Source organism: Mesoplodon bidens (genome assembly GCF_964165515.1).
Source record: "Mesoplodon bidens genome assembly, chromosome: 12".
Classification (NCBI taxonomy): domain Eukaryota; kingdom Metazoa; phylum Chordata; class Mammalia; order Artiodactyla; family Ziphiidae; genus Mesoplodon; species Mesoplodon bidens.
In genome coordinates this window covers 43380971-43406837 of record NC_138168.1, presented here as the reverse complement: position 1 = coordinate 43406837, position 25867 = coordinate 43380971, and the positions used below count along the sequence as shown (strand labels likewise).

Genomic DNA, 25867 nt, shown 5'->3' with positions numbered 1-25867 from the left:
TATTTTTCTGCTCAGACTTTTTACAAACACACCTGGCTACCTGTCATTATTTTTAACACACAAATAACAAACCACTCTTGCAAACAGTTACTTGTGAGCACAGTTATCAGTTGAGGAAACAATTTTCTGCAGGTGTAAAAATTACATTTCTCAATAAGAAAAATTTAGGTATAGTCAGTTTACTCATTAAGCCTTTAGAATTTAGTTTTGGCCTGCTTTCTTTGAATAGGGTACTTTCGTTTTAGGTCTACAGAAATTTAACTCTAAAGAAAGTAGTTCTCAAACTTTTTGGTTTCAGGACCCCCTAGCACTCTTAAAAATTACTGAGGAACCCATGAGCTTTTGCTTATGTGGGTTATATCTCCCAATAGTTACTGTATTCGAAATAAAAACTGAGAAAATTTAAAAATATTTATTAACTTATTTAAAATAACAATGATAAAACCATTATATTCAACCCATAAAATTAACAGAAATAACATTTTTATGAAAATAATTATATTTCTAAAATGAAAATAGTAAGAAGAGTAGCATTGTTTTATACTTTTGGCAAATCTCTTTAATGTCTAGCATAATAGAAGATAGTAGAATTCTCATACCTGCTTCTACAGTCAAACTATTGTGATATGTTGCTTTGGTTGAATCATATAAGAAAATCTAGCCACACACAAATATGTAGTTGGAAAAGGGAAAAGTTTTTGGGGTTTTTTTGGGCTTTTTTGCAGTACACGGGCCTCTCACTGCCGCGGCCCCTCCTGTTGCGGAGCACAGACTCCGGATACGCAGGCCCAGCAGCCATGGCCCACGGGCCCAGCCGCTCTGCGGCATGTGGGATCTTCCCAGACCAGGGCACGAACCCGTGTTCCCTGCATCGGCAGGTAGACTCTCAACCACTGCGCCACCAGGGAAGCCCAGGGAAAAGTATTTTAACAGCCTTGTTAGATAACTGTGGATTTTCTTCTTTGCTGCTACATGAAAATTCAACAAGAACTTCCTTCCAAAGAGCTCACTATGGAAAGAGGGAGAAAAGAGTAACTTTATAGTGGAGACAAACACTACCTCAGACAAGTGTGATCAAGGTTAACATCAACAGTGATAAGTCATGTTGATAATATGTACCCTTGATATGATCTGATGAAAATAGCACTTGACCTCTGTGGTCTTCCTCCCAAAGCCCACAGTTCCAGTCAAATCATGAGAAAAACATCAGACAAATCCCATTTGAGGGAAAATCTACAAAATAAATGACCAGTATTCCTCAAAACTGTCAAGGTCATCAAAAACAAGGCAAGTCTGAGAAACTGTCACGACCAAGAGGAATCTAAGGAGGCATGATAACTAAAGGTAATGTGGTATCCTGGATGGGATACTGGAACAGAAAAAGGATACTGGGTAAAAACTAAGAAAATGTGAATAATATATGGACTTTAGTTAATCATATCAATATTGGTTCATTGGGCCTCCCTGGTGGCGCAGTGGTTGAGAGTCCGCCTGCCAATGCAGGGGATACGGGTTCGTGTCCCGGTCTGGGAGGATCCCATATGCCGCAGAGCGGCTGGGCCCGTGAGCCATGGCCACTGAGCCTGCGCGTCCGGAGCCTGTGCTCCGCAATGGGAGAGGCCACAGCAGTGAGAGGCCCGCGTACTGCAAAAAAAATATATATATATTGGTTCACTAATTGTAATGAATATACCATACTAATGTAAGATGTTAATAATAGGGGAAGTTGGATTTGGGAGTATATGGAAACTCTCTGGACTACCTTCTCAATTTTTCTGTAAGCTTAGAACTTCTAAAATATAGTCTATTTAAAATTTTTTAAAAATTTGACAAGAAGTACTTTTTTAAATGATAGTTGCAATGTAGAGTCTGAAACAATATTAGTGTATTTTTAAAATTCTGTTATATTAAAATCCATTAGTCTTTCTTGCATTTTAAATGGACCTTCGTCATGCATGATTTTGTAAGAATATGCATTGATTATTGGAAAATATGCATTCAAAGAGTAATGCATATCTTCTAAATGTTGAAACATTTAATTACACAATACCAAAACTTAGCATTTGCTAATATCACCATCAATCTCATCAGAAAAAGATACTTAAGAAGTGGGAAGAGGTGCCAAGTTCATGGTGGCAGCAACAAGTTTTCCAAAATTCTATTTTTTACTTGTTTGCTCAAATTTTATCATTGGCAACAAATATTTGTAGTTGTTTTCGTAAAGTGACAGTTTTATTGATACTTTGTTCATTTTTAAGAAAATGTCTGTCAAACACTATGAGAAATTGTCTGCCAAACCTGAATAACTGTAGTCTATCTGTCATTTATTCTTCCAAGTGAAAATGGTGTTCCAAGAAAAAAGTGACTAGTTTAGCTAGCAACTCAAACAATTGCACAAGTGCTTTTCCTAAAGACAACCATTGTATTTGGTACATAGCAGAAAAACTTTATGTGTACTTCTTTCATGACAGTGAGTATTAAAAAGACATGTTCTCAGGGCTTCCCTGGTGGCACAGTGATTAAGAATCCGACTGCCAATGCAGGGGACAAGGGTTCGAGCCCTGGTCTGGGAAGATACCACACGCTGTGGAGCAACTAAGCCCGTGCACCACAACTACTGAGCCTACACTCTAGAGCCCTCAAGCCACAACTACTGAAGCCCGTGCGCCTAGAGCCTGTGCTCTGCAACAAGAGATGCCACTGCAATGAGAAGCCCGCACACCACAACGAAGCATAGCCCCCGCTCGCCGCAACTAGAGAAAGCCCACGCGCAGGAACGAAGACCCAACGCAGCCAATAAATAAATAAATAAATATTTTTTAAAAGAAAAAATAAAAAGACATGTTCTCAAAGGTTGAGAATTAACAATATTAATCATTTTTAACTACTGCTTCTTCAAGGACATTTTAAAGTGGAACTGTAAGTGTTCTTCATGGGCAATGAAGAACATAACATGGTTTGGTGCCATTGCCTTGATTCATGCTAAAGTACCAGCAGTTTTATCCACCACTGCTTTTGCACCATTACTGCAAATGTCACCACAGTGGAAAAGGCAAACAGTATCCTAGTAATACTATAGAGAGTTTTGACCTCCAGGACCTCTGAAAGGGTTTCAGGATCCCTAGATGCCTAAGAACCACACTTCAAAAACCACTGACTTAAGTGATGACATTTCTGACTTCTCCATTACCCTCTGATTGAGCCAAGTAACTATGTCAAGGAAAGGAAAGGAATCCCTAAAGCTCATGTCATGTCTGGAGAAATGAATCTGCCTCATTTTCCTTTACCATGCCTCTGATATGGAGGTAATGACAGGGAACAAAGACCACCCAAACATATTCTCTTTTACCCTCCCATAGTTCTCTAAAGCAGGGCTTCCCAACCTTTTTAATATCATGGCCAGGAGAAAAAAATGATAATATTTTCACTAAGGGGTAAAGGAATGAGGCTGCCTACGGCTCGAGGTCCCTGTCCTGGAGGCACAGGCCCTATATTGCCTTCAGGAGGATGGAGGGGTCAGTAGCTGGGCCCATTCCCAGTGGGCATGCCAAGGCATATGAGTTGGACAGTTCTGCACTAAGGTTCTAGCAGAGAGGCGGGTCTCTCAGACTGGAGGCTATCTTGTTCCCCAGACAGCTTCACGCTTTATAAAGGGCTCAAAGCTTAGCTCAGATGTGGGAATTCACAAAGTATCTGATTGTACTTCATGGTAGAACCAGAATTATATTAAAGGTTTGATGTAGAACTTTTCCAGAACATTTTCAGATATACTGTAGTGATTAAGAGCACAGAATCTGACTCCTAGACTACCAAGGAGTTCAAGTCCTGGCTCTGCCACTTACTAGCTATGTGATCTTGGGAAAGTAACTTCACATCTTGGTGCCTCAATTTCTCCACCTATAAATGGGGACAATAAGAGTACCTACCTATTGTAAGTATAAAATGAATTAATACATATAAAGTACTTAGAACGATGCCTGATACATGGTAATATTTGCTGTTATTACTATGCAGGTGCTATAGGGTCTCCTAATTGAGACTGCTTCTCTGAGCATGACAGTGTTGAATTGTTGATTTGCAGAGAATAAGAATCCCATAGATAACAAAAGGTTAGATGTTAACCTGCAGGATTCCAGATCTGAGGAACTGTGCTTGGTGCTGGGAGGGGTACAGGTGTGAGAAGAGGGTAATAGCCCAGGCCTTTTTAGTTTTACTTATGGCATATGTCAAGGGTTTAGAGTTTAAACCTCCTTTAACCTATTAAGATACTAATAGATAAGTTTCTACCTAATATATATGTCTATAAATATAGTATTTTTTCTTGGAAAGGGCCATGGTTCAAAAATAATGGTTATAGGCTATCAACCCATCCACTCCTTGCCGAAGGTGTTTTTCATGATAGTGTCAGGATGGGTGGTTGGGTGAGTCTCAGACTTCAAGAGCCTCCCAGAAATCTAGAAGGGCAATCCAATGCTGGGACTGTCTCAGACACACTAGATGCCTGCTTCTTTACCTTGAGCTGGATGTGCTTTCTTCTTTACTGAATGGTTTGTGGCAACTATTTAGCCTGGCTCATAATATCATTATAACTAATTAAGAGTTTTAGGCTACATCTGAAAGTACAATGATTTTAAGAGTCCTCTTCATGCAAAGTGTTCTATATCTGAATTGCCATAGTTATAAGGTTGCAAAGAAATGCAAAATCATCATAACAAGAAAATAGTTACAAATAAATTGACCACTTAAAAATGTAGCCCTTCCAGAAATAACAAAGATCAGAGTGGAAATAATAAAATAGAGACTACAAAGACAATAGAAAAGATCAATAAAACTAAGGGTCAGTTCTTTGAAAACATAAAATTGACAGACCTTTAGCTAGATTCACCAAGAGAAAAAGAGAGAGGACTCAAATAAATAAAGTCAGAAATTAAAGAGGAGATGTTACAGTTGATTCCACAGAAATACAAAGGATAAAAGAGACTATTATGTGTTCATAATAGTACTATTCACAATAGCCAAAACATAGAAACAACCTAAATGTCCATCGACAGATGAATGGATAAAGATGATGTGGTACATATATACAATGGAATGAATATTACTCAGCCATAAAAAGGAATGAAATAATGCCACTTGCAGCAACATGGATGCAACTAGAGATTATCATACTAAGTGAAGTAAGTCAGAAAGAGAAACACAAATACCATATGATATCACTTATATGTGGAATCTAAAATATGGCACAAATGAACATATCTACAAAATAGAAACAGACTCACAGACATAAAGAACAGACTTGTGGTTGCCAAGGGGGAGGGGGTGGGGGCTGGAAGGACTGGGAGTGTGGGAATAGCAGATGTAAACTATTATATATAGGATGGAAAAACAACAAGGTCCTACTGTATAGCACAGGGAACTATATTCAATATCCTGTGATAAACCACAGTAGAAAAGAATATTAAAAAAAAGAATGGGGCTTCCCTGGTGGCACAGTGGTTGAGAGTCCTCCTGCCGATGCAGGGGACGCGGGTTCGTGCCCCAGTCCGGGAAGATCCCACATGCCGCGGAGCGGCTGGGCCCGTGAGCCATGGCCGCTGAGCCTGCACGTCCAGAGCCTGTGCTCTGCAACGGGAGAGGCCACAACAGTGAGAGGCCCGCGTACCGCAAAAAAAAAAAAAAAGAAAGAAAAAAATGTCTGTATGTGCATAACTGAGTCACTCTGCTGTACAGCAGAGATTGGCACAACATCGTTAATTAACTATATTTCAATTAAAAAATTAAATTTAAAAAAAGAGACTCATGAACAATTATATACCCACAAATTTGACAACCTGGAAGAAATGGATAAATTCCTAGAAGCATACAATATACCAAGACTGAATTGTGAAAAAATAGAAAATTTAGCAGTGAAATTGAATAAATAATCAAAAACCTCCCAACAAACAAAAGTCCAGGACCAGACAGCTTCACTGGTGAATTCTACCAGACATTCAAAGAAGAATTAATACCAATACTTCCCAAACTCTCCTAAAAAACAGAAGCAGTAACACTTCCAAATACATTTTATGAGTCCAGCATTACCCTGATACCAAAACCAGACAAGGATACCACAAGAAAAGAAAATTACATCCCAATATCCCTGATGAATATAGATGCAAAAATCCCCAACAAAATATTAGCAAACCAAGTTCAACAATACATTAAAAGGATCACACGCAATATTAAAATGGGATTTATTCCAGTGATACAAGGATGGTTCAACATATGAAAATCAATCTGACACATCACATTAACAAAATGAAGGATAAAAATCATTTAATCATTTCAATAGATGCAGAAAAAGCATTTGACAAAATTCAACATCATTTATGATAAAAACTTTAAACAAAGTAGATACAGAGGTAATGTACCTCAACATAATAAAGGCCATATGTAACAAGCCCACAGCTAACATCAGACTCTACAGTAAAAAGCTAAAAGCTTTTCCTCTCAGATCAAGAACAACACAAAGATGCCCACTCTCAGCACTTTCATACAACATAGTATTGGAAGCCCTAGACAGAGCAATTAGGTAAGAAGAAGAAATAAAATGCATCCAAATTGAAGGGAAGAAGAAGACTGTCACTGTTTGCAGATGACATGATATTATATGTAGAATACCCTAAAGACTCCACCAAAAAAAACTATTAGAACTAATAAAAAGAATTCAGTAAAGTCACAGAATACAAAATCATATACAAAATTTGTTGTGTTTCTATACACTAACAACCAACTATCAGAAAGAGAAATTAAGAAAACAATCCCATTTACAATTGCATCAAAAAGAATAAAATGCCTGAGAATAAATTTAACTAAGGAAGTGAAACACCTATATACTGAAAACTACAAGAGATTAATGAAAGAAATTAAAGATACAAATAAATGAAAGGATAGTCCATGCTCATGGATTAGAAGAATATTGTTAAAATGTCCATACAACACAAAGCAATTATAGATTCAATGCAATCCCTATCAAAATTCCAGTGTTATTTTTCACAAAAATAAAACAAACAATCCTAAAATTTATATGGAACCACAGAAGATCCTGAATAGCCAAAGGAATACTGAGAAAGAACAGGCCTGGAGGCATCATGCTCCCTGATTTCAAACTATATTAGAAAGCTATAGTAACCAAAACAGCATGGTATTGGCATAAAAACAGATGCATAGATCAATAGAACAGAACAGAGAACCCAGAAATGAATCCATATATATGGTCAATTAATTTATGACAAAGGAGCCAAGAATATACAGTGGGGGAAGGACAGTCTCTTCAATAAATGGTGGTGTGAAAACTGGACAGCCATATGCAAAAGAATGAAACTCGATCACTATCTTACACCATACACAAAAATTAACTCAAAATGGATTAAAAACTGAACATAAGACCTGAAACCATAAAACTCTTAGAAGAAAACACAGGCAGTAAGCTCCTTGACCTAGGCCTTGGTGATGACTTTTTGAATCTGACACCAAAAACAAAGGCAACAAAAGCAAAAATAAAGTGGGAATACATCAGACTAAAAAGCTTCTGCCCAGCAAAGGAAACCATCAACAGAATGAAAAGGCAGCCTATTGAATAGAAGAAAATATCTGTAAATCATATATCTGATAAGGGGTTAATATCCAAAACATATGAAGAACTCATCCAATTTAATAGCAAAAAAAAAATCCAATTAGAAATGGGCAGATGGGACTTCCCTGGTGGCGCAGTGGTTAAGAATCCGCCTGCCAATGCAGGGGACAAGAGTTCGAGCCCTGGTGCGGGAAGATCCCACACGCCGCAGAGCAACTAAGTCCGTGTGCCACAACTACTGAGCCTGTGCTCTAGAGCCTGTGAGCCACAACTACTGAAGCCCGCACGCCTAGAGCCCGTGCTCCACAGAAAAGAGAAGTCACTGCAATGAGAAGCCCGCGCACCACAACGAAGAGTAGCACCCTCGCCGCAACTAGAGAAAGCCCATGTGCAGCAATGAAGACCCAGTGCAGCCAAAAATTAATTAATTAAAAATAAAAATGGGCGGATGATCTGAATAGATATTTTTCCAAAGAAAACACAGACACCCAACAGATACATGAAGAGATGTTTAACATCACTAATCCTCAGGGAAATGCAATCCAAATCCACAGTGAGATATCACCTCACACCATTTAGAATGGCTATTATCAAAAAGACAAGAAATAACAAGCATTGGTAAGGATGTGGAGAAAAGGGAACCCTTGTGCGCTGTTGGTAGGAATGTAAATTGGTACAGACACTATGGAGAATAGTATGGAGGTTCCTCAAAAAATTAAAAATAGATATGATCTAGCAATTCCACTTCTGAGTATTTATCTAAAGAAAACAAAAACATTAACTTGAAGAGATATATGCGCCACATGTTCACTGCAGCATTATTTACAATAGCCAAGACATGGAAACAAGTTAAGTATCCATCAATGGATGAAAGCAAGTGTGGTATATCTATATACTGTAATATTATTCAGCCATAAAAAAAAAAGAAATCTTGCCACTTGCAACAACATGAATGGACCTTGAGGGCGTTATGCTAAATGAAGTAAGTCAGAGAGAGAAAGATAAATACTGTATGGTCTCACTTATATGTGGAATCTAAAAAAAACGAAAACAAAAAAACAAAAAACCAAGCTCATACATACAGAGAGCAGATTGGTAGTTGCCAGAGGTGGGGGTTGGGGGGTGGGAGAAATGGGTGAAAGGGGTCAAAAGGTACAAACTTTTAGTTATAAAATAAATAAGTCATAGGGGTATAATGTATAGCATGGTAGCTATAATTAATAATATTGTATTGCAGATTTGAAAATTGCTTAGAAGATAGATCTTAAAAGTTCTCATCACAAGAAAAAATTTTTTTGCAATTATATAAGGTGACTGATGTTAACTAGATTTACTGTGGTGATCATTATGCAATGTATACAAATACTGAATCATTATGTTGTACACCTGAAACTAATATAATGTTATAGGTCAATTATACCTCAATTTTTAAAATGTAACCCTTCCTCAAACTTCCATCACAGCTTAATACTAGTACTTGATCCAACCTATCATATCAATGTCTAATGTCAGTCATCTAGTCTGACGTAGTAAATATCCTACAATTACAATATGAATATAAAGCAAACCTACCCATGCAAAGCCACTGAGAAATGAAGATCTGGCTAACTTGAAGAAGAAAAAACTCAACAAGGATAATGACAACATAAAAACTTTAAAAGAAAAAAAAACTTTAAAAGAAAGTAACTGAAATATTCATGAATTAAAACAGGATTTTGAAAAAACCGATGATGTCCTTAAAAGTTTTTATAAACATGATTTTCCATGTACTCGAACAACCAATCATGAAGTGTAGGATATACTAGTTTATCATCCTAAAATTTTGTCAAGAAAGTTATGCCAAAAATAAATAGTAACTTGTTCACTGTTTATTTTAGGAATTTAGTTCTTAGTTGTTATTAGAGTCCATAGTTTTGTCAGATAAGATAAAAATATCTATTTTTATAAGTGTTATCTTAATTTTTCAAGATAAAGTCCCAATCAATCTTCTTCCTCACCACCCCGATACAGTAGACTATGAAGATGTTGGTCTCTGATTAGTGGCTTTTTCCTGGTACTAAGTCTCCTGAAATAATGAGCACATAAAAAATAGAGATAAATACTCAGTAGCTGCTCCAAGAGGCCACCTTTGCCTTACTACCTCAAGACACAACAGGTTTGTCCTTCCCCTTTCCTCACTAGGTCCCCTTCTATGGAAGTGGGGGGAGCTTCTCAGATATATAAGATTTTTCTCAAGAGGCAAAGTAAGTAAAACTTAAATGGAAGCCTTAATAAAATTATGTCTGAAGATATTAGGTTATTAGGACCTTGATGAGATTGATGCAATAGAAGTGTGAAGCGTCCGTATCACACAGAACAACCCTCACAACCAGAGACTGACGTTATCACCTTGTCAGAGGATTCTAATTCATCCTAATCCTTATTGGTCTTGAAGTGCTTTATTTCTGTGATAACATTTGTAGATTGGATTCTCTCTCTGGTTTGAAAATTACAAATTTAGAAGTAATGAGGTCACTAGTTTTTAAGAAAAGTAGTCATAAAATGGCTAGCAGGTATAAAAAATACTTTCTCTTCCCCCTGAAAAACAATTCTTTTTTAGCTACCTAAAATTCAAGATAAATCAGAGAGACTAGTTGGAATGATAATTTATACATAATTGAGGTATTATGCTTAAAGATATATGTAACTGGCTTTGTTTTTCTCAAGATTTACAGTCAATTGAATACTCATTGAGTACTGAGAATTCCCAGAGCTTTTAAAAGACAGAATTCATATCTATAATTAATCTGTAATCAACATCTTTCTCATTTATATGAATATATATGTACATATTTTTTCTCTGTTGGATATATTGTTATATAATATAGATGTCACAGTTATAAAAATTCACTTTCTTTGACCTTGGCCCAAATAGGTCAGATATTATGACAATAACAGATGAGCCATAAGAACAAGGAATGGAAATTCTTTTATGTCATACCTCCTTGGATCATGGTATTATTACTTCATCTTCCTTTCCCCTGGTACTAACCTCATCTCATTTTTTAAAAAAAATTTCTTATGTTTGACTTTTACAAAATATCCCTAAAGCTGATATTAGTTTTGCTTCCAGCAATAGCTGACAGTTCTCTCTGTTTCTAATTTTGTTTTAGAGCCCTTCTAAGAGTAAATTTCGTGCCAGTATCTATAAAAAGCACATGGGTATATACACATGAGTATTTCTCTTAATGAGACTTTTAAATCAGTTCTGACTCTGTGAATTGTATTTTAAAATCTGAAACAGGAAGAGAGGGAAATATGAAGTATTTTAACATGTGAAAAGGCCAATGAGTCTGAACGTGTCTGGATACTCACTCTCTCACATAGCTCTTCAAATGTGCAGTCGGCAATGGTTCCACAGGCTTTATTCAGCCGCAGCTCTCTGCCTTGCACTTTTAGAATCCTTGGTCTAGTTACTATGGGAACATGAACAAAGACTCAATCTTGTCTGGATAATTACTATAAAATTCATCTCTTACAGATAGGAAATGCATAGCTTGATGAATAATAGCACATGATTCAACACATAAATTAGACAAAATGCTGATACAATGACTGCCACTTGAGTGTGGCATCAACCCATATACAGCAATGGAACTTATTAATTGGTCAGTGGAGATTGGGCATTGTGTTCTAAATGTATTCTCTTTCAAGAGAAATTAACTTACGTACAATCATTTTGTTTCTGAGCCAGCTCATCAAACAACTTATCCATGACAGCCTCCACATCAGCTTCACTTGTGCTACAGTGAAAAGAATAATAGAATATGAAATTAATAACACTTGAAGCCAACATCAAACAGCTGCCTGAGCCTGCTTAGCTTTTTGCCCATAAAAAAAAGAACAGGATGTTATGCTCTAAATACAAACATCAGATTTAGAATACACTTAAAAGCAGAGAATATTAACTCTCAGGTAGATGATTCTGCCTTATTTGCATACACTGAAAGACTTCTGTGCTTCTGGCTGTTTTCAGTAATGAGACGATACAGGCAGAGTAAATCCATTAATACTATGTGTACACAATGAGAAGAAAGGCTTCTGGCTCTCTCTTGCATGCAAAACAAGAGCAAATAGACAAGGCAGTCAAGCATCCAGCAAAGTATCCTTTGAAATCTCTACTGCGAGGGTACATGTGAAATTAAATACTGAATTTGCCTTTTAAAAAAATCAAGCCAAGCCACTGACTGAGAGGATCAAACATGCAGAATTAAATTACCAGCTTCAAAATACCAACTTGATCTGCACCTCAATAACTTTATCAGACTTTGAGTACAAGGACGATTATAGACCACACAGTTTCTCTCAAAAGTGTCCTTGTCGGAAACTCAAGAAAACTCTCTCCTTCTGTGATGCCCACCACTGCAGCTACTATGAAGTTAGTCTCGACAAAGAACCCTTTGTAATCTAATTAGAAATCACCATATGGTTTAGGGAACCCACATATACAAATGAGATAATACTATGGCTTTTTTACCTCTCACTTTTTTTTTAAATAAAGGACTCATAAATTAACAGTCAGTAGAATAAAAATAACTGGCAGATGAAATAAGCGTTGTTAAAAAAAAAACTTCAAGTTAAAATATAAGTTTACTTCAACTCTATATACAAACTTATACAGGATGACCTGCCAATATGCTTAATTTTGACACACAAATCACTCTTATCTAGGAGTGGAAGAAATTAACCTCCATTCTGGACATCCGTCTTAATAAAGTCTTATTGAAAACTAATATGATAAATTATTTTTTCTTTAGATTAAGCTTAAACTAAACCAAAATAATTTCTCCCTTGATATAATTATCAGGTGGCAAGCATTTAACACATAAGCACCTAACTCTTCAAATGTTCTAGAGTAAAAGCACACAGTCATTATGAAGGGTTTGGAACTGTCACATTTCAAGTAATAACCACTCCACCTCAAGGATCTTAAAAATATCATTTGCAATGGTTGGCTTTGCAGGGGAATGCTATTTGACTTATATAAAGGCTTGTATGATATTTGAATAGAGCTGTATTAAAGTAATAAAATTACACTACAGAAAGAGTGATTATAGAGACTAAACAATTTTAAAGGTACAAAGAAATCATACAAGTCAATGTAAATGTCAATGCCCACACCAAGCACATGTATGTTTAGATGGCTTTGCCAACATCATTCATAGGAATTCATTTGGAATCATCTCCACCTTGCAATGGAGATGTACACACATACAGCTGATGGAGAAGGTAGCTACTTTTTAAGGGATATATAGAGAAGAAAGCAATGTCAGCCACCCAGGACATCTGCTGGCTTTCAGAAAGTTAACCTGTCCTTAGGTTAGGCATGTTACCTAATAGAGGGGGAGAACTGAATTCTGAAAAATAACTAAAATAGAAGACAGTCACGTTTCTCAAAGCATATTTGGTTAACAAACAATTGCTTATAAACTTCTTCAGTGGTGATTTCTTTGTTACTCTGTGCTCAAATATACTATAATATTAAAATATAGCTCACTAGACTTTAGTTAGGCCACATCTATGAAATTGCTATATGTGATTTCATTTATAGTGAAATTATATGTGAAATTATACAATTATTTTTATTATAATAGTACCTTATAAGAATTCTATTATATTATCATAAAAAGTTACTCAGGGACTTCCCTGGTATAGCAGTGGTTAAGAATCCGCCTTCCAATGCAGGGGACACGGGTTTGAGCCCTGGTCCGGGAAGATCCCACATGCTGCAGAGCAACTAATCCTGTGTGCCACAACTACTGAGCCTGCGCTCTAGAGCCTGCGAGCCCCAACTACTGAGTCCACGTGCCTAGAGCCTGTGCTCTGCAACAAGAGGAGCCACTGCAATGAGAAGTCCGCGCACTGCAAAGAAGAGTAGCCCTGGCTCGCCACAACTAGGGAAAACCCGCAAGCAGCAACGAAGACCCAACAAGACCCAACGCAACCAAAAATAAATAAATTAATTAATCAATTAATTAAAAAAAAAGTTACTCAGAAGTTACAACATGTAAAATAAAAAATTTTATTGGTGTAAAGTGGTCTAAAAATAAACATTCATTAAAGCATTTTATGTAGCTCGCAACCGAACAGAATGCTATCTATCTAAGCCAACTTGCACTTGACCTCAGGGAGTAAGAAGCTCTACTGACCTGCTGGGGGACAGAAACCTTATTTGCATATTGTCTTAAAAGCAGGAGGGGCTAGTGTGTTATTTTGGTTTTATCAGATGTATCTATATTGATATAAAATAAATAATGATGCTATGAAAGAAATCATTACCAGAAATGAATATATTCATAATCCCTTAAAAATAACTTAGAAGAAAACACTAGTCTTCTCACACTCCACTCAGACTTCAGATTTCCCTACTTAAGAGGATCCATCAATCAGAGCTAATTTTTTTTTTTTTGCGGTACGCGGGCCTCTCACTGCTGTGGCCTCTCCCGTTGCAGAGCACAGGCTCTGGATGCGCAGGCTCAGCGGCCATGGCTCACAGACCCAGCCGCTCCGCGGCATGTGGGATCTTCCCGGACCGGGGCACGAACCCGTGTCCCCTGCATCGGCAGGCGGACTCTCAACCACTGCGCCACCAGGGAAGCCCTAATTTTTTTAAGAATAAAAATTAGACTAGTAAAAAAGAGAAATTAAAAGTTACCTGTCTATACTGGCCTAAAAGATACAGAGTTTTACTTAATATTCAGGTTCATATCTGGTTTAAACAACTTTGACTATGTTTTTTAATTCTAGTAAAAAATTTGGATGATTCTGAACTTTTTCAATGTGTCACACAGGGAATAAAAAAAAAGCTATCATTTGTTGAGCAACTATTATGTAGCAGTTAATTTACCTAAACCATATCCACCTTACCATGTAGTATGTATTATCATGTTTTTACTGAAGAGAAAACTGAAACTCAGAATTAAGTCATTTTATCTAAGATCTGAATACATAAAAATTTAAATTTTCTTTATAACAGAAAGTATTACAAATAAAATGTACACATCAAATTGGGAAACATAGTGGCAACACTTATGTCATACAACTAATATTTTCAATGTATTAAAAACTCCAACATATAAAAAATTGAATACCCCAATAGAAAAGCTGTGAAAGGACCTGAACAGGCAAATTGCATTAAAAAAAAATAGGTCAGTAGGCAAAAAGCATGTGTAAAGTGTTTCATTCTTACTAGTGATAAAAATGCAATGTAAAATCATGAGAGGCCATACTTTTATCCAAACTGGCAGAGATAAGGAAAAAGATAAAATAGCTGGAGCAAGCATAGGTAAGGGGAAAAAGAACCCTCTTATGTACCACGGAGAGGAATGTAAAACTGGTTACAACAGTTCAAGATAACCAGATAATATGTAATAAGAGCATTAAAAACATGCATATCATATCACCCAGCTATTCCACCCATAGGAATCTCACTTATGGAAATAATAACATTTAACGACTACAAGGATGTTCACTGTGACACTGCTAACATCAAAAAAGTGAAAAAGAACCTAAATGTCCAATAATAGGGAATTTGAAGTACATTTGGATACACCCATACAATGGATCATTATGCAGTTTTTGCATTGTGCAATGTTTCCCTCTTGTCCTGGAATTGTAATTAAGGCTCAGAGTTGATGGACAGAAGTGCTGAGTACACTCAGATTTCTAAAGAGAACCACCAATAAGCCACCAATAACTGGATCCAGACTCCTGCCCCTGTGGTTAAATAATGAGAAGAACCAGCCCTATTCCAAATGCCACCCTCCTCCACAATTCGCCCTATTCCCCACACCACAGTGTCTTTCTAAGGAGGGGAAAGAGGATCAGGAATCACTGGCTTTTGTGTCTAGTATTTGTGATAAGAACCTTTTCCCTCCCTTCCCCTTAGGAAAGAAGAGGGTGATTTACCCTACCCAAAAAACAAGTGATGAGGGAAAGTGATTTCTAGAGAAGCACTTGGAAAGATTAGAGAAGCCTGGAAGAAGAAAAGACTGGCATTGCTTTCCTTAGTTGGATGAGCAGGACCTTAGTAGATTGAGAAATCAGAAGGTGGGAGGTGGGGTACTGAGCCAAGATGAAGCAAGCCAGTCCTCACCACAAACTCCCCAAAGGTTTGGCACTACTAGATATAGTCAAAAATGCAGGTGAGGGGTCAGGCTGGAAACACAGGCATTGTTTGAAAATAAGACAAAGGCAGTTCCTTAGATTCTCTCTCACCTGGACAGCCAGACTCCTATAATTCCTCCACTCCAGCTGAAACTGGTAAGTTTACTGTCTGGGACACTTTTAACACTGAGAAAGGGTGAGAGACACTGTACTACAATTCTACAAAGTAAACAGTGAAACCAACAGTCCTTACCTCTTCAGCATCCAGAACCCTACCAGTCCAGGAAGCTTCCATCCCAAGAAGTAGACAGAAAAATTGGAGGAAACTCAATAGACAAAAAAAAAAAAAACCCTGCAGATACTGACATTTGGGGGTTCTTCATTGGAAAACCTGACCTGCCACCTTATATAGTGAAGCCCACCAATCAATAAAACCCTATCTATGCACACAGAACTTCTAATTGGCTTTTCAGTGCTTCGTTCTTGTGAATGGACAACAAGTATTTCTAGGCATTTAAGGAAATCCTCTAGGATAAAAGATAAAGATCACAATAAAGAAGTAGAGAAAAGGATCTTGGAGGAAGGAAAGAAAAAAATACAGAGACCAAAAGGGGAAAAATACACTCTAATATGCCAATTATTATATAGGCATATTGCACTGCATAAATGCTATAAACAAAAAGGACAATTTGGGCATAAGAAAGAACTTTGAATATGACTGCTAAATAAAAAATTTAGGGAAAAAGGTTGAAGTAATCTTTCAGAAAATAGAGCAGAAAGACAAAAAGATGGAAAATAAAAGCGAAAATAAAAGAATTAGAAGATAAATCCAAAAGGTTCAATATCTAACCAGGAGGCGTTCTAAAGACTATTGGCGGGGGGGGAGGGGGGTGCGGGGGGGATTATCAAAGAAAAAAAGAAAATTAAATTTCTTAGAACTGAAGGACATGAATTTTCTAAATTGAAAGAGTCCCAGCACAAAGAATGGGGGAAAGCTCCATTCTAAGGCACATTATTATGAAGTTTCAGGAAACTAGAAATAAAGAAAGAATATCCTAACAACTTCAGAAGGGAAAAACAGGTCAAATACAAAAGATCAAGAAACTTTCATATCGAACTTTGCAACAGCAATAATGGAAACGTGAAGATAATGGCATAGTGCCTAAAAGTTTTGAAGGGAACATTATTGTCAAACTATCCATGCCCAGTCAAACTATTAATCAAGTAAAATAAGGACATTTTTGGACAGATGAGCCCTCAAAAAATGTATTTCCCATGCAGTCTTCTCAAGAAGATAGTAGATATTGTGCTCTATCAGGACAGGGAGAAGAGTTATGCTTCTAGTAGGGCAAACTAAGCTCTGCCCTAGCTGACTCTCCTGCTGATGGCAGCTGTAAACTCTGCACAAAGTTCAGAAACAGGTAACCTGAGGGCACTGGAAAGTGAACAGAAGCAGGCAGATTCTAGAAGAAGCTGACACTTGGGAGAAGTGTTAACTCATTTTTACAGTTTTTTCAGACTAAAGACAATAAAATCAGTACTGCTCAGGGGAACTAAAATTCCAACAGAAAACCTACAGTCCTTATGGCATGAAGAACCAGAGGAGAGTTGCAGGTAATCACACAGCTGGAAACTCAGGGGATTCCAGAAAAAGTGTTTCCAAATTCCCAAAAGATATTAATCTGGAAAATTCCTGAAATCCTAAGTAATTCTGTATTTACCACAATACTTTATGTGTTCTCAAATAATGTGCCCATAATAATAATAAACAGTGAACCATTTTTCTATTATAGGATTATACTAAAAGTTTCAGCAGTTTTCTGTCCAAAAAACTCTATAATAATAACAAATTCATGGCTTATCACTAATATAAGTCAATATACTATGACAAGATTATGTATTTCAATAACATGTTAGAATGATCTCTACCTGATAAAGACTTATGATAGTAGAAAACATTAGAAGGAAACATTAACACAAAACAAATGCTAAATAAAATTATTTTAAAATTTAAATACATCAGAAGTTTAACATGTGAAAGTCACCATTTTTAAGGTTTTTATTTTTATTATTTCTTAAAGGTTTTTAAAACACGAAGTATTAATTACTGAATCTGATAGTCCTGACCTTTGCTGGTTAACAAATATTCCAGACATAGGAAAGTGTCTTTCATTTTGTACTGACATTGATCAAATCAATGACAGTGTGTCCTAAATCATTTTCAAATTGGATATTAGGGTACATATTGCTTCATATAAACTCATTTCCTTTATTAGCAAGTGTCTGGCTTTGTTTACTCAATATTATGTGAGATTCATCCATGTATGTAGAAGTAGTTTGTTTATTTTTGTTTCTGTACAGTAATATTCTATTGTATGAAAATACTACAGTTTATTATCATTCTACTGTTGATAAGTGTATTAGTCTGCTAGGGCTGCCACAAATGAATATCACAAACTGGTGGCTTAAGCAACAAAAATTTATTTTATCACAGTTCTGGAGACTGGAAGTCTTAAGATCAAGGTGTCGGCAGGTTTGATTTCTTTTGAGATTTATCTCCTTGGCTTGCAGGTAGCCATCTTATTGCTGTGTCCTCACATGGTCTTTCCTCTAGTGTCTCTTCCTCTTCTTATAAGGACACCAGTCCTATGAGATTAGGGTTCCACCCATATGACCCCATTTAATTAATTACCTCCTTAAAGGCCCTATCCCCAAATACAGTCCCACTGGGGGTTGGGGCTTCACCTATGAACTTTGGGGGAACACAATTCAGTCCCTAACAATGAACATTTGTGTATATAGTTTGGGGCCACTGTGAATAGTTCTACTGTGAACATTCTAGTACATGCTTTTTGGTAAACTCATGTATACAGGTTTGCTGGGTATATAACTAGGAGCAAAATTGTTATTCATAGGGTATATCTACATTCAGCTTAGTAGATACTGCCAAGCAGTTTTCCAAAGGAGTTGTAGCAATTTACTCTCTCACTTGCAGTGTACAAGAAATTCTACTTGTTCCACATCCTTGCCAATACTTGGTATTTTCCATCTCTTCCATTTTAGTGATTATGGTGAAGGTATGATAAATAATTTTAATCTAAGTTGCTGGAAATCATTTTTGGAAATGGAATAAAAATACGATCAATGCAAGTTAATCCAGAAGCATTTTCTTGGTGAAATGTCACTATGATATACATGAAAATTTGTAAATCTATTCTTAAAAACACCTAAGATCTCTGGACTTCTTTAAGTAGGAAATTTCAAGAATGCAACCTTATTGTAAAAATTTCAGCCAGAGAAAATGCCTTTAACTTCAAAATGGGGCTGGTGGTGGTGGTGGTGATTCACTTATAATGGAGAAAAACTAGAGTGACAGCAGTGAGTCTGCAACTCCAGGGCTCTCTTGTCAGTTTTCCAGTGAAACTATTTAAAAAGACAGCAGCATTACCTTACACTAAAAATCTATACCCAGAAATACAACCATGTCTGTGAAACTCTAAAAAAGGATGAGGGTCAGCTAGTTCCAAAAAAAAAAAAAATCAAGTTTGGAACATACAATCCAAGGTTGGCAACAGGTATATTCAGAAAATGAATGTACAAAAACCACACAAGGATATAGACTATACAAAAATACAGTGATTAAAATGATCACATTATAATTATAAACATAATTGAAAATTATAAACATACTTGAAAAATATTTCAACCTAACCAATAAAACTGAGGGGGGATAAAGCCTGGTAGTCAAAAGCAGTTGCATGGAAAAGCTACAGCCTAAAGAGGGCACTAAATTAAACATCATTTTTTAATGTAAAAGGGGAGATAAATTCAGAGTTTTCTTCTGGGGCTACAAGAATATCATGTCACATGGATGGAAGAGCATGTTCTGCTCAGCTTTGTGTAGTTCAATTTTAACCACAGAGGCATATCTTAAGGAAGAGTGCCTTGAGTAGCATCAAAATGATCAGGAGAAAATACAGGAATTAAGCTTAGATGCATTGAATTGTATCCCCTTTTATCTCATGAGGGTAGACAGAAACATAAGCTCCTACAAGTGAGTAGGGATAAAGAATTTAAGGGACTTTAATTCTGGGTAACTGCCCCATCAGTTGGATGCTGTGTAGAGCAGATAAGACGCAAAATAAAACACAAATATCATATATTAATGCATATATGTGGAATCTGAAAAAACTGGTATAGACGATCTTATTTACAAAGCAGAAAAAGAGAGATGTAGAGAACAAACATATGGATACCAAGGGGACCGGTATCCATGAATACCGGATGATGAATTGGGAGATTGGGATTGACATATAAACACTATTGATACTATGTATAAAACATAACTAAAGAGAACATACTGCATAGCACAGGGAACTCTACTCAATGCTCTGTGGTGACCTAAGTGAGAAGGAAATCCAAAAAAGAGGGGATATATGTATACGTATAGCTGATTCACTTTGCGGTACAGTAGAAACTAACACAACATTGTAAAGCAACTATACTCCAATAAAAAAAAAAAGAAAAAAATCTGCTCACAGATAATCAAAAGGTGACCATGGTAAGAGAATTAAAAGTCATTCTGAAGAAGAAGCAGAATCACTCTTTTCAAATGCTTTTTGTTGGGGGGCAGAGTGTGAGGGGCCCAAGCAGAGCACAGACTCTTTTTCCTTTGTTCTAAATGCTCTGGGTAAAATCCACCCATTTCATTGCTTCTGTCGCCTTTTGTTAAGCTCAGAAACTGCACTGGAGGGGCAAGTTTCCATTTTCTGTTGAGTAGAACTACTCTGTCTTTAAGTCAGAAAAGCCCTGGAATCGACCACTGTTTCGTTGCCAGGAAATTTGGCATAGGAATCCTGGAGTACAGTACCCTGGATTAAAAGCCTGACTGCTTCGGAAGTATGAGAATCATGATTTATTATTCCATAATAAATTAGTAAATGGAGAGGAAAGTAATCAGTCATTTCAATTTTGAGAAAATTTCTATAGCTGAAATAAGGCATTCAACATAAGAATTACACTCAAGAAATAGAATATGTCAAAAAAGACCTTATTGTTGCTGAATCATTTGAAATTCTCTACAAAAATTCCAAAACAAGTGGAGGTTTCTAGAAGAGGGTCACACATGAATTTAAATGGAAATTAATTTCTTCAAGAACCTCCTACTTCATTAGGATTGACTCAGAGGAACAGAATGCTACCCACACTTTACCCCTTTATCCCCTTTTAAAAATCAACAGCTTGTTAAGGTATCAACAAGTAGAATAGGGTTGGCTTTCCTTGGTCCCTCTCTCTCCATGTTCTCTATTCCAGAGAGCCAAAGTTGATTCAACGAGGGAGAAATTTCCCCTTCCTCTTAGAGTTCTTGTGCCAAACTTGCCTGGCAGTGAGCCTTCTCACTCTACTGATTCCTTGTGCATTCATGCTGTACAGCTCTTTGTGCTCATACCAAACATAATCTGGGGCTGGAGGCAGGTCTAAGATTAAGTTGGTTTATACTCGCCTTAATATAAAACGGACTTGGTTGCATTTCAAATACTGTAGGTTTGTTTTACATAACAGAACCAGTTGTTAGGATGGATTTTGTCCTAGTATTTATCTTCTTCTCCATCACTCAAAGGCTTAATTGACTGTTCAGAGATCCATTTCAGTCTCTAAATTTCCCACCCTTCTCAATCACCTGGAGAGTAACTTAACTGGTTCCATTAATCTTGACCTATGCATAATGCAGCAAGCAGGATCTAGCACCTTTAGCTCTCAAATTCCAGACCTTAATCACCTCCCCCTTTCTCAGCCCCAAACTCTACATAAAATTTCTACTAAATTTATATATTGCATTCCCCCAAATAAATCAGTGGTGTAACATGTAAAATTGCAACTTGGTAGATCTAAAAATAATTATTTTTCATAAAATTTCAGAAAGGCTATAATGATTAAATATTTTTAACAATAAAAATGAAGAAGAAGCTGGAGAGTAAGAATCTCTAACTCCTCTTTAGGTGAAGAAGATAGTCACATCCACCTCAGAAAGAGAGGCCAGGTAATTTTAATAGGTATAATAAAGGTACACAGCAAAACTAACTAAAGATATAGGACTTCTGCCAGATCAGCTTTACTTATGTTGAAGATTTTTAGTTATAAATGTGATATATTTGAAGATGAAATAACAAGACAAGAATTCTAAGGAAATTTAGCAACTTTCTTCGGTACTTTTATATGTATAAGTATATATATTATCTACTCATGTACATGTTGTATATATAGCTTATTTATACTTTACTAGATGAGTACAGTCATATAATTGAATACTTTGTCAATGTGTTTAGCTGGAAATGGTGAGCCAGCTCTATTCTGGTTCTGTCTGGCCTGCTGGAAAACAAACACAGTAACATGCTATTGTCAAATTACAGTTCAATAAAGGAATAGAAGATAAAAGGTGTGCTGAGCTGACTGATGGAAACTGATACCAAAATATATACAAGATGGACTTCTTTCGCTGCTTTCCCACTTTTTAGGTGGTGTTTCAAATCCTTGAAATTAATTTTTAATTCAGCAGTCCTTGTGTTAATATAAGATTAATTAATATTTAAATGTACATCTAAATTATGTCAAATAGGAAAATTTTGTGATTTTTAAGAGACATAATAAATGGCCCACCTGACTATGCCCTATAGTACATAAAGCAGAAAACTCTTACTGTTGTATTTTACTAATATCCAGTTGTAAGACTGAAACGTCACAGAGCCTTACTCATTGATAAAATATCAACAGTTCTTATGACAAAGATACTACTGTGTATCTACTTTTGAGAATCAACTATATTTTCCCACCATAGAGACCTTTTTCCTTACAGGTGGTCTTAGGGTAAAGATTCATTACCATTACTGATATTTTAATTATCAAAACATATAGCAACATGCAATGCTTCATTTTGAATTTGAGATATTTCAGTTTGAATGAAACTTTATACTTCTCATAGAGATAAGAGTTCTTCACTAAAAAATGACAAAAAATATAATGGAAAACAATCATTAAAAGGATGAAAATATTACACTAAAAATATTTACTTAATGTAAAAGAAATCAGTAAAGGAAGAACAGAGAAACAAGAAGTCATGAAACATAAAGAAAATGAAAAATAAAAGAGCAGATATAAATCCAATTATATCAATAATAACATAATTTGTGAATGAATTAAACAATTTAATCAAAAGGCAGAGATTGGTAGACTGGATAAAAAAGTTCCAACTGGGCTTCCCTGGTGGTGCAGTGGTTGAGAGTCCGCCTGCCGATGCAGGGGACACGGGTTCATGCCCCGGTCCGGGAAGATCCCACATGCCTCGGAGCGGCTGGGCCCGTGAGCCATGGCCGCTGAGCCTGCGCGTCCAGAGCCTGTGCTCCGCAATGGGAGAGGCCACAACAGTGAGAGGCCCGCATACCAAAAAAAAAAAAAAAAAAAAAAAAAAAAAAAAAAAAAGTTCCAACTATATGCTATCTACAGGAGATATGCTTTAGGTTCAAGATACAAATAGGTTGAAAGTAAAAGGATGAAAAAAAGATACATCATGAGAAAAGCAACCACTACTAATATCAGACAAAACAGACTTTAAAACAACAATAAAAATGTGATTAGAGACTAAAAGGAATATTTTATAATGATAAAAGTATCAATCCATCAGGATGATATAACAATTACAAACATATATGTGCCTAGAAACACAGCCCTCAAAATTCATGAAGCAAAAACTGACATAACTTAAGGGAGAAACAGACAATGCAACAGTAATAGTTGGAGACTCCAATATCTAACTTTCAATAATAGATAGAACAACTAGGGAGAAGATCAACAGGAAATAATAAGACTTGAACTACACTATACATAAATTAGACTAACAGACATCTATATAAACACTCCACTCAATAACCACAGAATATACATTTTCTCAAATGCACATGGAACACTCCCAAAGAAAGATTGTATCCTAGGCCATAAAACAGGCCTAAATAAATTTAAAAGAATTGAAATTATACAAAGAATGTTCTCTAATCACAGTAGAGTGAAATTAGAAATTGGTGACAGACAGTTATTTGGGAAATTCACAAATATGTGGAAATTAAACAGCACACTCCTAAATAACCAATGGGTCAAAAAAAGAAATCTAAAGGAAAATTAGAAAATACTTTGAGACAATGAAAATGAAGACATAACATACCAAAACTCATGAGATGCAGCAAAAGTAGTGCTTACAGGGAAATCGATAGTTATAAATGCCTACATTAAAAGAGAAGAAAAATCTCAAACCAACAACCTAACGTCTATCATAAGACCGTGGACAAAGATAAAATTAACCTAAAACAAGTGGAAGGAAGGAAATAATAAGGATTAGAGTGGAAATTCATGAAATAAAGAATAGAAAAATAATATAGCAAATCAATAAAACCAAACGTTAGTTCTTTGAAAAATTGAATAAAATGGATAAACATTTAGCTAAATGGACTAAGAAAAAGAGAGAAAACTAAAACTACTAAAATCAGGGATGAAAGAGAGGACATTACTACCAACCTTATAGAAATAAAAAGAATTATAAGGGAATACTATTAACAACTGTGTACCAACAAATTAGATAACTTGGATAAAATGGGCAAATTCCTAGAAGGACACAAACCACTGAAGCCAACTCAAGAAAAAAGATAAAATCTGAACAGAAGAGGAGGGATCTCTTCAAAACTCATTCTATGAGGCCAGTATTACCTTGATAGCAAAATCAGACAAAGACACCACCAAAAAGAAAACTACTGACCAATACCTCTCATGAGTATAAACACAAAAATCCTCAACAAAATGCTAGCAAACTGAGTCCAGCAATATATAAAAAGTATTATACAACACAACCAAGAGAGATTTATCCCAGAAATGCAAGATTGATTTAAAATCCAAAGATCAATAAATAAAATACACCATATCAATCAATAGGATAATGGACAAAAACCACATGATCATCTCAATAGAAACAGAAAATGCATTTGACAAAATCCAACACCCTTTCATGATAAAAATACTCAAAAACTAGGAATAGAAGGGAATGTCCTTAATCTAATAAAGGGCATCTAAGAAAAACCCAGAGCTAACATCATAATTAATGGTGAAAGACTGAAGTCTTTCCCCCAAGCTCAGGAATAAGTCAAGGGTGTCCACTCTCTATGATAGAATATACCACTTCTATTCAACATTTCACTGAAGGTTCTAGATAGGAAATTTAGGCAAGAAAAATAAATAAAAGGCATTCAGATTGAAAAGGGGGAAGTAAACTATCTCTATTTCCAGATGATATGATCTTATATTTAGAAAATCCTAAGAAATCTACTAGAAACTATTAGAACTAATAAACAAGTTTAGCAAGGTTTCAGGTTATGAGATCAATACACAAAAATCAATTATAATCACCACTGTAAAGCCAATAAAGATGTTTAAAAAAATCAATTATATTGCTATACAGTAGCAATGAACAAACCAAAAAGAAAATTAGGAAAACAATTCCATTTACACTAGTTTAAAACAGAATAAAATGTTTATGAATCAATTTAACAAAAGAATTGCAAATTTTATACATTGAAAACTATAAAACATGTTGAAAGGAATTAAAGAAGACCAAAATAAATGGAAAGACAGCTGTTATGAGTTGAATTGTGTCCTCCAAAAAGATGTTAAAGTACTAGCTCCCAATACCTGTGAATGTGACCTTATTTTGAAATAGGGTCTTTGCAAATGTAATTAAGCTTAGATGCGGTCATACTGGATTAGAGTTGTCCCTAACATGATAACTGGTGTCCTTATATGAAGAGGAAATTTGGAAACACACACACACACACACACACACACACACACACACAAGGAAAAGAGCATATGAAGCTAAAGGCAGAGACTAGAGCAGTGCACCTACAAGCCAAAGAACTCCACCAGCAGCATGGAGCAGACTGTCCATACTGCCCAGAAGAACCAAACTGCCAACACTTTGATTTCAGACTTCTAGCCTCCAGAATGAGAGAATAAATTTTTGCTTTCTAAGATATCAGTTAGCAGTACTTTGTATGGCAGCCCTAGAAAACG

At 36.0% G+C, this 25867-nt stretch overlaps 1 protein-coding gene across 4 annotated transcripts in view; it reads right to left on the bottom strand.

Moving 5' to 3' along the window:
- The window catches only part of AFG1L (AFG1 like ATPase), a 222933-nt gene that overhangs the window by 35629 nt on the left and 161437 nt on the right, over positions 1-25867 (bottom strand). For all 4 annotated transcript variants that reach the window (XM_081251122.1, XM_081251121.1, XM_081251120.1 and 1 more), the window contains 2 exons: positions 11327-11397; positions 10970-11070 (listed from right to left, as the gene is read on the bottom strand). In XM_081251122.1, the coding sequence (XP_081107248.1) occupies positions 10970-11070; positions 11327-11397 (172 nt within the window). The remainder of the gene's footprint in view (positions 1-10969; positions 11071-11326; positions 11398-25867) is intronic.